General features: G+C 42.3%; 1 protein-coding gene across 4 annotated transcripts in view; it reads left to right on the forward strand.

Annotated features, from left to right (window-relative positions):
- The window catches only part of onecut2 (one cut homeobox 2), a 14,433-nt gene extending 161 nt beyond the window's left edge, over nt 1–14,272 (forward strand). Inside the window, exons 1-3 of one of the 4 annotated variants that reach the window (XR_004575203.1) lie at nt 1–1,156; nt 5,174–5,260; nt 13,986–14,002. The exon at nt 1–1,156 is cut by the window's left edge and continues 161 nt beyond it. Coding sequence is in view for 3 of the 4 variants with exons in the window: in XM_029117075.2 (XP_028972908.1) it covers nt 24–1,146; nt 5,174–5,260; nt 13,986–14,272 (1,497 nt within the window). In the remaining variant the exon portion in view is untranslated. Of the gene's footprint in view, nt 1,157–5,173; nt 5,261–13,985 lie in introns of all 4 variants that reach the window. The other 3 variants (XM_029117075.2, XM_020042696.3, XM_029117076.2) reach the window with 3 other exon arrangements.
- Nucleotides 14,273–16,905: the final 2,633 nt, after the last annotated feature.

The following is a 16,905-nucleotide window of genomic DNA, read 5'->3' on the forward strand; positions in this document are numbered from 1 at the left end:
TCAATGGACTGAATGAGGACTGAATGAAGACTGCCTATAACGCCTATCGATGCCTGGCCAAGGATCTGGATGCTTACGCCATGAACCCAGAGATGACAATGGACAGCATTGGCAATCTGCATGGCGGAGTAAGCCATGACCAGGATTTGATGAACAGCCACAGCCCCCATCACAATCGGAACGCGGGGGCTTCCTTGCGGTTACATCAGGATTTGGCTGCGGCATCGTCGCGGTCAGCTATGGTGTCCAGCATGGCAACGATTCTGGACGGGGCCGGAGAGTACAGACCAGAACTGTCTCTTCCCCTCCATCATGCCATGAGCATGCCGTGTGATACGTCCCCGCCCGGGATGGGCATGAGCGGCACATACACCACGTTAACTCCACTTCAACCCCTACCCCCCATTTCAACCGTCTCGGACAAATTCCACCATCCGCACCACCACCATCACCACCATCACCACCAGCGTCTCTCTGGAAACGTAAGCGGGAGTTTTACGCTGATGCGGGACGACAGGGGTTTACCAGCCATGAACAACCTCTACAGTCCCTATCATAAGGACATGACCGGGATGGGTCAGAGTTTGTCCCCGCTGGCCAGCAGCCCTCTTGGCAACGGTTTGGGCTCCATTCATAACACCCAGCAAAGCCTTCACAACTATGGCACACACGGGCACGACAAGATGCTGAGTTCCAACTTCGATGCCCACTCTGCCATGCTGGCCAGGGGGGACCAACACCTCTCGCGAGGCCTCGGTGGCCCCACGGCAGGTATGATGCCGCATTTGAACGGGATGCACCACACCGGGCACCCGGGCCACCCTCAATCCCACGGGCCTGTGTTGGCTTCCAACCGGGACAGACCGCCCTCCTCCTCGGGACAACAAGGTAACAACTCGGGGCAGCTTGAAGAGATCAACACCAAAGAAGTAGCACAAAGGATCACGGCCGAACTGAAGCGGTACAGCATCCCTCAAGCGATATTCGCTCAGAGGGTGCTATGTCGCTCGCAAGGCACCCTTTCGGACCTCTTGAGGAACCCCAAACCATGGAGTAAACTTAAATCTGGACGGGAGACCTTTAGGAGGATGTGGAAGTGGCTGCAAGAACCCGAGTTTCAGAGGATGTCGGCCCTACGGCTTGCAGGTAAGACAAGGTATCTTCAATAAAAGACCCTTCTCCGCTGCTGGTTGCTGCCTGCCTGCTCGTTGTAAGGCAAAAAAAACAACACTAAACCCGTATTATTTACTTACTTATAAGACGTTTATATATATAATATGTATATATGTGTATAAGTTCGCATGTATATATATTTTTGACCCTCACTATTAAAAAGCGTAGATAAATTACATTTATTTCAAATTACATTAGTAGTATTGTTATTATTGATCCATAATAACAATCGATATCAGTGACAAGGTCAAACGGTCTCCAGTATTATATATATTAAATATAAATCTATTTAAATATATTCATATTTTAAACATTTGTGCCAAAACGTTTGAGGAATTCTCTTAAAATTTTTAACAAGCAAGTTGTTCTGGTGAAGTCTGGCTATACTTCTTTTCATTTCGACATGAGATTATTGAATGCAAAGAAAATCACAGTTTTTCAAGACGTGCAGCACTAATAACAGCGTCAGTAGGCCTATATTAATTAGAAATATCCCCCAAAAAATATCTTAACAGCATAATTATAGACACATTTGCCATTAGTTTGTATATACTGGATACTGTGTTTTGAAACAGACATTCTCACACCTGGAGTAAGTAGCCTTGGAGTACTGTGCAATGCATTGCTTTGACTTTTCCTAAACGTGGAGCGAGAGGTTCAGAGAAATACGGGGAGAGACTGAGAATGTTAGACGGTTGTTGATTGTCGCCCCCCCCCCCCCCCCCTCCAATCAAAGCCTGAGGTGCGTTTTAAAGCGGGGTAAATACATGTAAGGTCTCCGTATGCTAAGGCTCGTTGCCCCCTCTAGCGAGAACAGACAGAAAGGCTAGACCTGGGTTTTCTTTTGTTCGGTCAAGGCGAAAAGAAATTGACCCTGTCTTCCGTTGGTCCCCTTTCAGAATTGAATGTTGATTACTGAAATATCTTTCTTGTTTCCTGCACTGTTCTTACGATCACCCCCCCCCCCCCCCCCACATATATATATATATATATATATATATATATATATATATATATATATATATATATATATATATATACACACACACACAATCTTAAAATTTCATGAAATACTCGAATACTTTTAAACAACCAAAAAAAATAGGTTATTGCTTCAATAAAGGGTATTTATTCATCACTGGTCACTTACTCGATAGGTTACCCTAAATATTTTATAGACATATAAGTGTCCTGGTCGAAGTTAACTGTGTACAAATCGAAGGGGGTTTTCCCGGATACACCAACTGCTAAGAGTGTATTAATGGCTATTTCCATTTGAACGCAATTCCAAAAAGGGCATGATCTAAAATGCAGCCTGATATAACACCAAAACAACTACAACATCAGCGATCCTTTATAGATTACATTCTCAAGGTATTGATCAGCAGGCTGATAATGACATTTGACGAAGCTGTATCCAATGTCTGATATGGTGTAGATGGGAAGTTATTGAGTTTCTCTGTAACATATTTGCTTTAAATGTGCAATAAATTCCAGGACTGCATGCAGCGAATGTTGATATTGAGCATTTTTCATTTTCTCAATAGTTATGGAACAATGACTGCCAACACTGGCAGCCTGTACGTTATAAGGAAAGGCGTTGCAGCTTTCCTCGGTTCCTCACAGCAGCAGCATCTTAGCTTACAGATGGCGGTCACTCTGCGGCCATGCAGCTCAGGGCTTTGGGGGAAGGTATTATGTGATCGGCTAGGCTGGAAGCGAGGCAGCAGCAAGGGAATTGAAAAGAAGAACAGAAGCTGCGCGACTCAATGAATTATTGATAGAAATCTCGGCGTGACCCACAGCTCGAGCACAAAACGTCACCTTGTCGCGGGTTAACCAGTCAAAATGTGGACCAGTGCGCGAGGCTTTTGTTTGCCGTTGGAAAAAGCAGGTGTAATAGAAAAAAAATAATATCACCTATTGAATATACAAAAGCCTCGCGCATACAAAAATGTATAATGTGAAAGATGCGTTATAAATTCCATTTCATAAATAAGCAACGCTTGTTTTCTCTCCAATTAATAATCTTTATAAAAAATATATAGCCTAGGTTTGTATGAGTATCAATATTCAATACGCCTATAGGCAATAACAACAATTTCAGTAGCTTGAGGTCGTGTAGGCCTCCTAATTATTTGATCCAACATTTCTACAGAGAGAACAAAAAGGGTCCAGGTGTCCTTTCGCTGCAGGGTTTCTGCAGGGAATATGGCCTTGTCTCGGCTTCATTAGTTTGGTCAAATCAAACGTGACACTTGACTTAAGCTTATTCCGTGGCCACTCACACCGCTGCATGCAATCAGGCAGTCCTGGTCCTGCTTGACACCTCCAGGTACCTTTCACGGACCCAACAACATTCCCCATTACAGCTAGCCTTGCCTAGATCATTGATATGCCGCTCACAGTCCAGCAGAACTAACTATATTCACACAGGGTAGTCGTTATGAAAGAATTCTCGCCTTTTCAGACCGGACAGTTTGCTGTTATGAGTCCTGACTATAGCGTTAACGAATGAGTAGATATGCAATAATAAATATACTAGTCTATAAACAAGTAACAAAAAATAGACATAATAATACCACTTTAGTCCTATTTCAATAGTTAGGTCTATTGCGTGGAACAATCAAATACATAAATTATGAAAATTCTACATTTTAGTCATTTTACAGACGCTCTTATCCAGAGCGATGTACAGTAACAGCAAACATTTTATAAGAGCAAGGTGAAACAACCATGCAGTTTAGTAGTAAGTGGAGTACAATCAATGAATTAGTTATTGACAAAGATATGTGCTAAAAAGAAAACCATACAAAGAATAAGCATAAAACACGATAAGTTAACAAAAGACATCAGAGTTGGTGGGAGTTAGTCAAATCTATTGTATTGCGATTTACGTAAGCATAAATATGCTGTAATGGTAGAACTACACAAAAATCTTGTCCCATCGTTTTTGTCGAATGCAAAATATTTTTACTACGTTTTTAAACATTCTTCTGGCGTCACTCTGACATTAAGAACCAAATCGAAAATCAGCATTTGAAAGAAGCAAATATTACAAATCGAATTTAACATAATATGTAATACTAATTACGTATGAATTACAAATACACATTTTAGTAATGTATAAGGCGCAGAAAAAAATAGTAAATGAACAAAATCAAAGCTCGAACATCAGACACATTTGGGCTGTGCGTGCATGCACAATTTGTTTATTGTCACTCCTGTCAGTCTTTCGGCCGTGCGGTTGTGTCACTTTTTCAAACAAATCTGTTAGGCAGTATGGATCTGGATCGATAGCGATAATCTCCACAAGATTAAAAGGGCATTAATGCTGGCAACAATAACACAAACGTGTGGACCCAAATCGCATTGATCCGCGGAACCTGAGCCGGAGCCGTTCCAGTAAAGCTGACGACGCAACCATGCAGGGCGGTGATACCTTCTTCCCAGCACTGGAGCTATCTATGCAGCTCTCTGACGGCTAGAACACTCACGTCCACCTAGCTGTTCCCAGACCTAAGAGAAAACTGCCTTGTCCCGTTGGCTTGACAGTGCACTTTGAGAGAGACTGACCTGGGATATGAGCGAGAGTAGACTATTGTTGCAATCCAAAATGAAGTGTTTTAAATATGATTTGCGGGTTATTTGATGGGTACACCGACAGAAGCACTGTGCGGGATTTCAGCTCGGGCCTGCCTGTCACGTAGACTTCATGTGTTTGCATATATGCTCATATTTGTAGGAACTGTCTTCCAGAAACTGTAAAATTAACAAGTGACAAATGAACAGTCGACATTATTAACCTGTGATTTATTGGTTTTGGTATATATATATATTATTTAAATCCACAAGACAGGCAATGAGTGTATGCGGTTTCTGTCTTGTACGCGGAAGGCAATTGCAGTGTAATGATGACGATGTTGTAGGCTAAACCTACCAGGACTGGAGAACTGATTACCCCACCAAGACCTCTCCTTGTGTGCCTCCTCCCCTACAGGTGCCAGTAGGGAGCACGCCATGATTGGGTCAAATGGAGTACAATGTCAGACACTGACTACATTGTGCACAGGGACCCAAAACTATGGTATGTCAAAAACAAAACCAACATGTAGTAATTCTGGGGACAGACACGAATGCACCCAGTGTGATGTGTAGTTAGTGGATGTTTTTTAGGGGGGGGGGGGGGGGGGGGTGTATCTAGGGATGTTAATGGATTGAAAAGGCTTCCTGGATATTAGATTGGATATATTAAGTATTGGATTAAATGTTTATATTGGATTGGAGAGATCCAATTGTGGATAATGGCCTTCATACGCCGGTTTAATCCATTTAAATGAAACACATGCCTACTTAAGATTTTAATAAAAATACACCATTTATCCAGATATTCACCAGTTGTTTAGAAAGTTGAAGGGATTACTTTTGTTTTGTCAGGTAATATGTGCATGGATTCTCTGACATGCTAAATCAGCCACTGAGTTGATTAGTTCAGTCAGCTCTGGGATTAGAGATTAGCCCATGTTGTAAACGACCATATCAGTGTCCGCCTATCTCAATGTATTTACTTTTGTTTTCCAGCCCAGGTCAAGATAGCAAGAGGCTGAGTAACTGTATTTCTGTCCAGTTAAAGCATCAGCCATTATATAATCTGCTAGTTTGGTCGGCCTGGACAAACAGTCCAACAGTGTTTCTCTCTATCATCTTGTCATGCCAGGGCTGTCAACACACAGCTTGTGTAAAGGGCAAAGTTTACCCCCCCAGCACTCTTCTTCTAAAACCAGAAGCACACTGACTCACTCATGATCACATTCAAGCCTTATCAATAGACAAAATCCCTGAACCAAAACCAGGATTGGATATGTTAAATTAAGCAGTAATCAGACTAATAAACTTTTCAGAATTGAATTGGTTTGATAATTCCAAGGTATCTGTCATATTTGATTTTATGTGCTAAGATGCTGGACAGTTTGATCGATATGGGTTTGATGTATTGTGCTGTTTGTGTTTGGAGTATCAGTTGGCTTTATTTCTGTATCATGATGAGTATTAAGATACCATAGATGATGAAACTGGATAACATTGCAGTTTTCTGTCATAGGAAATCACACAGCAGCGTTGGAACGGTTGTTTCTAAGTTTATCCTTGTGTGTGTGTGTGTGTGTGTGCGCGCGTGTGTGCGTGCGCCCGTATTAGTGTATGTAAAAAACCCTGATGGCTGATAATAGGTTATAGGCGCAGGGTTTATATTTTATTTGACAAAAATCCCTCAGAGACCATTTCCTCATCAACGCAGTGACATCACTGGATATCAATGCAAGGTAGTTGTGATTGGTTGTTTCAAAGGGCTAATAAAATTGTCTGGCCGCAGACCTTTGGACCTATTGGCTGGCTGTCTGGTGATGTCATCACCACTGTGTGAGGACAGTGATTCCCAGATAGGCTGCTAGGCTCCCACCATTATCACATTGATTAGAGAATGAGATTAAACACAGTGTGTGTGTGTGTGTGTGTGTGCGTGTGCGTGTGTGCGCGTGTGCATGTGTGCGCGTGCGTGTGTGCGTGTGTGTGTGTGTGTGTGTGTGCGTGTGTGCGCGTGTGCGTGTGTGCGCGTGTGCGTGTGTGCGCGTGTGCGTGTGTGCGCGTGCGTGTGTCTGTGTGTGTGTCTGTGTGTGTGAGTGTGCCATACATAACGCGGAGGAACACTATATGAAAATGTCACTTAGACTCTTAATGCAAATAAGAGCAAAAGAGCACAACTAAGAGCAGGAAGTGTCCAGCAGCCAGATTTTAGCAGGGATAGGAAGTTAGGAAGTGTTGTTGGCAGGAAGTGTTAGCCCGTACCATCTTCCTTTATGCAACCCTCTCGTCTCGGACAATAAGCCAATATCCACCATCCACTAGGCGATCGAGTTGAGTGTGGAATGCAGTGTTGGCCCTGACCTCCAGTATCCACAGCGTTTGGGGCAGAGCACAGGGCCTCGGTGTAGGGCGGTTGATGTGAAGTAATGAATGCATCTACCTGCGTCTGTCTTGTAATTAGTTTTTACTATTTTGCTGTTCCTGAAATTTACAGAGACGGCCTTGATGTAGCTGCCCAGATGGCAAACGCCTTGTTATGAACATGCTATGCCACGCCCACAGCGTTTGAGTCTACCGTCCCAGTACAAGGAGTTTAGATCAGAGATCTTCCAAAAGGATTTCTAGACTGCAAAAAGTTTCTGATTGGTTCCTGAAAACTCCGGGTTGGGCTTGATCCAGAACACAAGAGGGGGAAAGCAACATTTCAAAACATTCTTGTTTGGCTTTGAAACTGTAAATGGTTACAACTTTTACACCTTTAATTCTGATATCACCTAAACAACTGCATCAAGTTGGGGACTGAAATATGAGGAGACGCAGGAGTGCAGTGAATGACTTCCTTTTGATTTGTCAGGCAGGGGAAATAAAGAGATGCTTTTAAATCCGAGAGAGCAAGTGGACCAGGAAGAGCAGGCAATGTATGGTATTCTAAAAACTTTCCAGATACCTATATAAAAGCTGATAAAAGTGACGACTTTGTTCTGCTGTATTCTGGCCTGTTGGGTTTTCTTACAGGGGTTGGTTTGTGTCTGAACAAGAGAAGACATCATTACTGCTTATGTTTTGTGGTGGAATATTGATCTCCAGTACAGCGTCCACCTCTCCATGTCACCACTCCAGCTCCCTCCTCTTATGAACACACAAATGGCTTCCCCAATGGCACCCTATTCCATATTTAGTGCACCACCCTAGGGCTCCAGGGAGGTGGGTCGTTAGCTGTGTCAGGAATGTTGTGCGGAGCACCTCTGACACACCGTCACAATGAACATTTGTTATGTGTAGAAATATAATACATGTAAATAATGTCACAGGGCCTTCTCTTTTCTTACAGCTGTTTACAAAGACATGTTAGTCTATAGCTAATCAGGGCTCTTTTAAAGTCGGGGGAGGTTAACCCTAACCCTAACTTTTTTTTTGTGGCGAGCAAAGTAGAGGCCTCTCTCCGTTCTGTCATACATGTTCTCTGTGATACTTGTCCAGTCCAGCTCCTTAGATCGTTTAAAAGCCCCAGCCTCACTTGTCTTCTAATAGAGCTCAGTTTTAGGCTTTAAGACATGTAGTTATATTGGAGGACCGGAGCGTACAGCCCAGTGTACGCACATTTCAAGAACTTTCTAAACATCGCCATATTGATACGGTTAATATAGTGCTGAATGACTCCCAGTGTTTCATGTAGTCGACTCTAACTCCAGCCATCAGCTTCATAGGAGTCGATTCCCTCTCGTTGCTATAGCCAGTACCCACAATGCACCTGTCTAATAAACTGGGTGATTGATTACCATATTGAGCCGTGTGCACCACACCAGACAAAATATTAAAGGTTAAACAATTTTCTCAGTGAGGATGATGAAGGGGTTAAATACCCTGCTGGTTTATTTAAATGAGGCTGTGTTGGTTATTTAACCGTAACGCGCCAACATTTAATCTTCTGCTTTTTTCCATTCTAACACTGACTTGGCTTACTGCAGCTTTGTTGAGGAGAAAATGTACTTACTTTCAGTGGTCTGTGTGGTTATCCGCCCCTGCTGCTCTATGTTAAGATGAGGGCACTTTGGATGAAAGCATCGGCTAAATGTAAATTATTTTTCATGGTGAATATATATTTAACAGAACCAAGACTCCGTGCTGAAGTTAACACTGCAGAACCCATAATCAACTTGTTTTGGGGAATGTTGGAATTGAGGTCCTAGACCCCAAAATGTCCCCAAACTGTAAACCACGAGAAAACAATTAATGTAAAAAATTGTTCCTATTCCCTTTTATACAAGTAATCTTTTGGCATAAATGTTAGGTTCAGAGAAAAATGTGCAATTGTAGTTAGGGTAATAATAAGGTTTAGTGTTAGGACTCATGGTTAAGTTTAGGGTTAAGGTTAGGTTTGGGGCATTATGATTAGGGAAATGCTTGTGTGTCTGCCCAACTGGTTAGTGTTATTGCTGGGTTTCCATTTATGCCCCTTTATGATAATGATTGTTTTTCCTGTTTCCTGTTTTGAATTTACTCCCATTTAACAGCATCACAACAACAGGTGACTACATGTCCACTGCATGTTTCGAGGAGCTGTGAGGAGCTCTCTAAATAACTAAATGAGGATTATACTTATTTAGGTTTTGGTTCACGGTGCCTGGTGTTTTTAGTTGGACACAGCCTTTTGGGTAATTTGGTAAATTGATGAAAATCATGGATATTAATTAATATCTTACCTAATATACTTACCTTTATAATAGGCCTGTGTTACATTTTTGGGTATGAATTAAGATGGCTATTATAAACGTAGCCTATATAGTCTGTTTAGCCTGCATTAAGACACACTAACGCTGTGATGTGGTGTGGATCTACTATCTATTTGATTGGCTTCTATTGATATGGTTGGCTTTTCTTGTCGGGATTATTTTTATAAAATGATCACGTCAACATTTGAAGTTGATATTTTAATGACATTTCCAATTATGTTTTTGATATTAAGAGCGGATAAAGTTTTGTGATTTCAGGAGAAAAATATCCCTTCTAGTTTTACTGGAGGCCCAAGGTTATCCATTTGCATTGTATGTGATATGAATCATAAAACACAGTAAATGGAGACATAATACATCATTTTCACTTTAAAAAATATATTGATCCTCAACTATTTATATATGGCTTTAAAATTGTAATCTTCCAGGCTGAGAGCGTATGAATTTCACCAGACCCCGATAACCTGCAGATAAGACATGACACTCACCATTAGATTCTCATTAGATGTAGCCCGTGGCGTCTGTTATTTATATGCGATAGGGGTAGAAAATAATTAAACGAATGCGCGCTTGACTCATAGCTGTAGGAAACGCGGCCCGACATGACAAGGGTGACAGCTATTCGGCTTGGCTAAGATGTGCTCTCACTCTTAACTGGCGGATATCCCTACAGCCATACACTTGTATTGGCCGTGTGTGGTTGGAAACACAGAACTGATATACATGTGCCAAATAGATAGGATGAACCGCGGGCAACAACAGCTGTCATCCCTCTGGTAAAAGTGGAGGGAAGCCTACTTTATTGATCCTATTGATTTAACTTTACCCTTAAAGAAAAGCCCCAAAGTGAACTCCCCTCTCCATCTCCTCTGGAAACACTAGGCCTATAAACTATAACCCTCTCTGAAAATATAATTGCGTTTTTGATTCTACTGTAACCTGTCAGAAATGAAAAGTGTGTGTGTGTGTGTGTGTGTGTGTGTGCGTGTGCGTGTGAGTGCGAGTTGGTGGGCATGTTCTGTCCTTTGCTCTGAGATTCCTAACCGCCGTCTGGAAAGAACCTTTTTGTCACTGATTGGAATGTGGACTTTAACAAGTTGAAGTGTCAAGAGTATTTTTTTTCGGGCACCCTGGGCTAGCGATTGTTACAAGACCAGGGTATTCAAGGATCCTGTATATTTTTCTGTTCTACCTGACAGTTAGTTGCACCCACCTGGTGTCCCGTGTCTAAATCAGTTTCTAATACGTTCCTGATTAAAGGGGGGAAATAATACTCAGTGGAACTGGCTTTAAGGTCCAGATCTATATTTCAAGGTTATAAGAGATACTTGCGTCATCACATGAAAACGTCGGTTTGGATTGTTGCGCTTTTGTTTAATGGTTAGTAAGCTTTTCAGATGTCATTAACCTGAACCCAGAAGGCCAGGAAGCCTAGAATAATGTAAGTAACATTCAGTAATTCATGGTCAAGACATTTTAATTTGTTTTGCTATACCTGGTCTAACCTCCCACCCCAAAAGATCATGGCATAGCCTTTCATTTGTTTGATGGGATAATTAGAAATGTGACCTGAGTAATTGTAGTAATAATTCATGCACTCACATGTCAAGCAGGTCAAAAAATTAATTTCAAATACCACACAGTCGTATTTATCAGTCTATTAATTATACTGCAATTCAGCACAAACACCTAGAATACAAGTATAACACTGTTGTTGTTTTTAGGCATTGTTAGATCTTTTTCGTTTTCGATGACATTATTTCAGTAGTTATATGTATATTCCTATTAATTGTCGTGAGATAAGCCTATGCAATCCTACACTAAACGCTGTAATTGTGGAACGAGGTTTTGCTGAATGGGGAAAAACTCACATCGAATAGGCGTCGTTGTGTCAGTTTTAATTATGCAGTAGGCCTAGTTCACGTGCAGAACCTCCCAGTGACCATTACGGGCATGTGGTCCCAGTAGTCTCAGAATGTTGTCGGTTAATACTGCCCCCTTCTGGTCGAATACTGTAAATTCTCTTTTTAGTTTCATTTTCACCGCCGGAGAGGTGGGTGTGGAAATGACAACCCTCCGGCCTATAGCCCCCGCTGTGTCTGTCTTAAAGCATAGTCATTCCGTTTGGCTGTGAACCGTGTAATATGCATTATTTCAAATTGGCCAATTTGAAATAGTAAAACTGGTTGTTGATTTTCCATTTTCTTTGTACGTCACATTTGTAGACGAGTAGGCTACCAGCTATTCTGTTGGCCTACGTAATTTAGCCATCGTCCGAGCATTATAGGCCTTCTTACGTCTAGAAGTTAAGGTTGGCCGTTCAAAAATAACAAGGCCGAATATTGTGGACACCTAACATACTACCAGAGTTCTTTCAGCACTACGGAGAGCGCCTCATACAGCATTCAGAATGCTCGGAAGACGTTAGACTACCGTACAAATTGCGACACTGAAATGCGGGCTTTATGTTATACGGCTGTTTCCAAAATAGGAACTTGCACGATCAAGCCTGTACGATCATGTTCTGAATGTTAAAAACTGCATTGTCTGTTCGTTACAGGCTAGAATACGTATAACCAGTGCCTCTATGCTATATGAACGGATTACCACAGTTCTCTTTCTAGGCTGTTAGCCCACTTATATTCATTCCTTAAAATGTAGCAATTTAACACAATTCTATTAAGGCCCGGAGTCTATCTTTCTAGGCGTTGGCGATAACGACAGGAGGATAGGAGATGCCGGGACAGACAACTCCGTGTTTATTTACACCAAGCTCTCTGGGATAGTTTCCACTTACATAATAGTTTTGTACTCAATTGAGTTCTTAACCTGATTCATATCGATCTCTTCGGGTCTCAGTTGTGCATACTTAATTCAGGGAGGTAATCAAATCAAATCTTAAACCCAGGCCAGCCGGTGCTGAATGCCAGGGATACAGCGTCAGACACGCATAGGGTCTCAATCTGTTTTTTGCCTCTGGGGGTTACATCATGCACACAGAATAACAGTTGCAGCCTATGTAATCATATGAAAACCAAGGATTGGATTTGGACAGCTATTTAAAATGGATAAATCATGTCAGGATGAACGATTGAAAATGTATTACAATGATTCGTTGGTTTCATACAGAGGGTTGTGCTAATAATTAAAAACAATTTTGTCCCGTTTTCAGGAAGCGTGTTTAATGAATGCCGTGTTAACATAACGTAACGGGACTTTGTGTCGAGTGCTGAGAGTTTTGTGTCTGGTTATCTGCTTGTTCACTCGTAGCCTGTGTTTGTACACCTGCTTGTTTGTCTGCTTGGATTGCGAAGTTGCATGGTGGATTTACTGGAGAGCGGTGTGTGCGCGCGCGTGCGTGTGTGTGCGTGGCATGGCATCCATCTTGTAAAGGAATGCTGACATTTGATACTTGTTCTGTCAACAGAAAGGAGCTTTGTCTTTATCCTTCACCTAATTTCCCGCCCACTGACTGGAGAATGACGTATGGCTAGTGTTAGCTTTTGCTATGCTGTTAAACCGTGTTTTCGTGTCTCTTCCTCATGCTCCATTTTGTTTGGCTTCAGCTGTTGTCTAAATGTAGGCCTATTTGTTGAGGTTATTGAGCTGTTTGATATTATTAATTGCTATATAATTTATAAAGTTCAGATTAAATCACTCCAAGAACTTTAGAAAGGTCAGGCAATCAAATCAAAATGCCTGACATATTTATTGTAGGGATGTTAGTTTGGGACCGAGAGAGGGCTGTGATCGAGGTTATTGTGAGGGCAAAGTGACTGTCACGTTTTATCGTTACTCTTTAGATCATTTATTGTTTGTGGGATTTTGTGTGTACAACTACATTTACAATATGTATGACTGGCACTTGTTTGTAAAGTAAATAAGTATGTTTTCACACCTAAGGTATGTTGTTTATTATAAACCTGGTATTACATCACTTTTACTGCTCTGAGTTTCATTGATAACTGATTTATAATAGCAGTTAAGGCATCTCAGAGGCTTCTGATGTATTGCCAGTATAACGCGACTCTGGGTCTAGGCACTCCGCGAAGCGTTTTGAGTAAGAACAACACTTAGCCTTGGTATTTTGGACACAAAAAAAAAACACACCTCCTACATTGTTGCTTAAATGTACAGATGGCTGAAATCCTGTTTGACCCGATCTGCATCTGGGATCCTGACTAAACAGTTTATAACCAGCAGTTCTCCCTCAGGAAGGACCCCCTGCCGTAACACTTACAAGTTAAAGACATATGGGGCCGGTTTCGCAGACACTGATTAAGCCTAGTCTAGGACAAAAGAAAATCCAGTTCAATAGAAAACTCCATTGAGTTTGTTTTTGACACTTCGTGCAGTAATAGAGATGTTTTATTTACTGAAACTTAATTATGTGACTACTAACATTTTTTCTCTTTTCTTCCTCTCACCTACCCTGTCTCTCTGTGTCCTTCCATCCTTTCTCCTTGGGTTTCTTTCCCCCTTCCTTCCTTCCTGAAGCGTGCAAAAGAAAAGAGCAAGACCCAAGCAAGGAAAGGAGCAATACACCAAAGAAATCCCGCCTGGTTTTTACTGACCTACAGCGTCGCACCCTTCTGGCCATCTTCAAAGAGAACAAGCGCCCGTCCAAGGAGATGCAGATGACCATCTCACAGCAGCTGGGGCTGGAGCTCACCACCGTTAGCAACTTCTTTATGAACGCCCGGAGGCGGAGCCTGGACAAATGGATGGATGAGGGAAGTCCAGGCGGAGCCTCCTCTGCCTCCAGCACTTGTACCAAAGCGTGATCAACGGGGGGGGGGGGGGGGGGGGGTTGGGGGAGGTTTGAGGGAGGGGGGTGGGGTGGCAACGGGGACAGCCGGTCAAAGCTACCAAGGAGGGGCGCATCGCACCACCACTGGAAAACCAAAACTTTTTACTTTTTGCTTTTTGAGGAAGAGTTAGAAAAAGGAAAGGGGCTGTTTACTGGCTGAACAAGCAAAAACCAATCAAATTCATTTATGAAATGTTGACGAAGCACCGTAGAGTAACCCCACCCCTGCACATGATGTATAAACCACACCCCCCATTCACTGGCCACACCCCCAGCCATATCTTTATTATAATGCTCTAATTTTGTTTTGATAATGTCACTCCAAAAATTAGCCCCAAAACCAAAGACCAAGTGTTATATTCTGTTTTATATATACATAGTATTGTGTAAATGATCCATAGGCAGTATTGGATTAAAACCTCAAGATTAGCTAACCCACCAAAGAATTAACCATTGAATGTCCTAGCTATCTCTACATACAAGACTTCATTTAGATTATCCTAAAGAATTCTAACATAATATATATATTTTGTCTCCAAAAATTCCTAGTAATTAACATTCTAACTTCCATTAATTTAGACAGTTTGTGATTTATTTGGGTGAAACCTGTCAACATTAGTCCAGGTGAAAAGTGTCAATAGTAGAAAAGAATGAAAAACGTTTAGCCAGCATTATAATTTGAAAGCTCTTGAAAGAAGCAGTGAAAACATGCATACGCGGTCTCTCTAGTTCTGACATTATTCTGACATTAACCTGGTCTTCTGGAAAACCCGCTTTGAAGACAGTCGGAATTGTGAAGGTGTAATCAAATCCTCCAACCAGGATTTCTGAACGACCTACGGTCAACAGACAGCTGAGAACAGGCGGAGGCTTGAGAGATGATTGCGGAAACGTTATTGTCTTCTTCATCCTCATCAGATTTTATGAAGGGTAGAGCAAGACATGACTTAAGAGACCGTCACACAGCCAGCCACTCATAAGTATGCAAGCACAACACACGCCAGACACACACACAGACAGACACACACACACAACACAGCGTAACGTGGCTACTACACTTCGGTCTTTCTCACAGCAATAGTAGTCTGTAAAGAATGTGAGCACAATCTTGAAGCACATTTTCCTTTGAAATAGAACTGGGTCTGCAACTCAATTCAGAACGTTCTTCACATATTAGAAAACTCAGGATGCCATTTCTAAACAGCGGTTGAAGAACACCCACTATTATTGGTACTACTACAGTACTGCTACTACACTAATACAAGTACTATTATCACTTCAGTACTACTAAACAACTACTAATACCACTTATACTTCGCTACCCACTCTTGCACGCACGCAATGTTCTCTGTAGTGTAATTACTCAGCACTGGGCATGGCAAACCACATACACAGAAACACACACACACACACTGTGTGGGCGGTACACAACCTTGATGACACCATTCCATTAGTTAGTGTTGCAGAAGGCTTCTGATGAGACGGAAGTTATCAATATAAGCTAGCTTTACGCACTACTTAACCACCCGTTGTATTAACCTGACTACTAGAGTCAGCCCTATGCTAGCCTTCCCCACCCCACTTCATCCTTTCTAATGGCCCAGTAGGACTGGCTCTGAAATGACACCTTATTGCCTTTAAAGTGCTCTGGTAAAAAGTGGGGCACTGTGTCGGAAATAGGGCGCCAATTGTGGATGCACCCTAGGACTCCAGGCTCCTCAGCGTTCTGTTACCTCTGTGAGATGAACTGGCTTGGCTGATCAGGGCCTTTGTAATATAAAAAGAGGACAATCTCAAAGACGATGCCTGCTTAGTTTCACCTCTTGACAAGGTTCAGACGTTGATATGACGGAGGAACGCTCAGCTCGTTGTGGACTAAATGCACACTTAGCCTGGGTTCCAGTGGGTTGGGTTGTGCACACCCTGGGAGCCAGGCTAGGAAAGAGACACCAAACTGTAGCAAGAGGCCAGGAAGTGTCTGCATCTCAATTGTCACCCTATTCCCTATATAGTGCACTACTTTAGACCAGGGCCCACAGAGAATAGGGTGTCATTGGGGACGCGGAGTGACCCTGCTTGTCACATGATCTCAGCTGAGCGTCCCCCTCTGTGGTTCACAGTTGTCCTACTGATGTTGAGGACGCCACCCTAACAATCATCCACTGCGTTACACATTCTGTAAATACACAAACCCCCTGCCCGTCTTCACAAGTCTATGTAGGATCTGAAGAGTTCAATCATGTCCAACTCCTACTGCTGTCAGCCATCGATCAAACAACCAAAGCAGAGTCTGGTAAGCAGCCCCTTGTCCTATAAAACACAGGTTTTCATGATATAGAAGCCAAAGGCTTAAAGGACCATAAATGGACACGTGAGACTTTTTCTATTTATTGACAAATCGAAACCAAAGAAACATTTTCTGCACCTAACTGTTCTAAAGAGGAAGATAATTATAAATGTGAGCGGCGAGATGATGACGATGAAGAGGAGGAAGAGGACATCAGGGGAACGGGCGAAGTGGCTTTGTTCTGTTCTGATTGGTCAGGACATTTTAAGGGGAAGCAGGATTGGACTGAAAGGGTTTAAACACGTGCGGGAGCTCTGTCC

Source organism: Esox lucius, chromosome 23, assembly GCF_011004845.1.
Source record: "Esox lucius isolate fEsoLuc1 chromosome 23, fEsoLuc1.pri, whole genome shotgun sequence".
Classification (NCBI taxonomy): domain Eukaryota; kingdom Metazoa; phylum Chordata; class Actinopteri; order Esociformes; family Esocidae; genus Esox; species Esox lucius.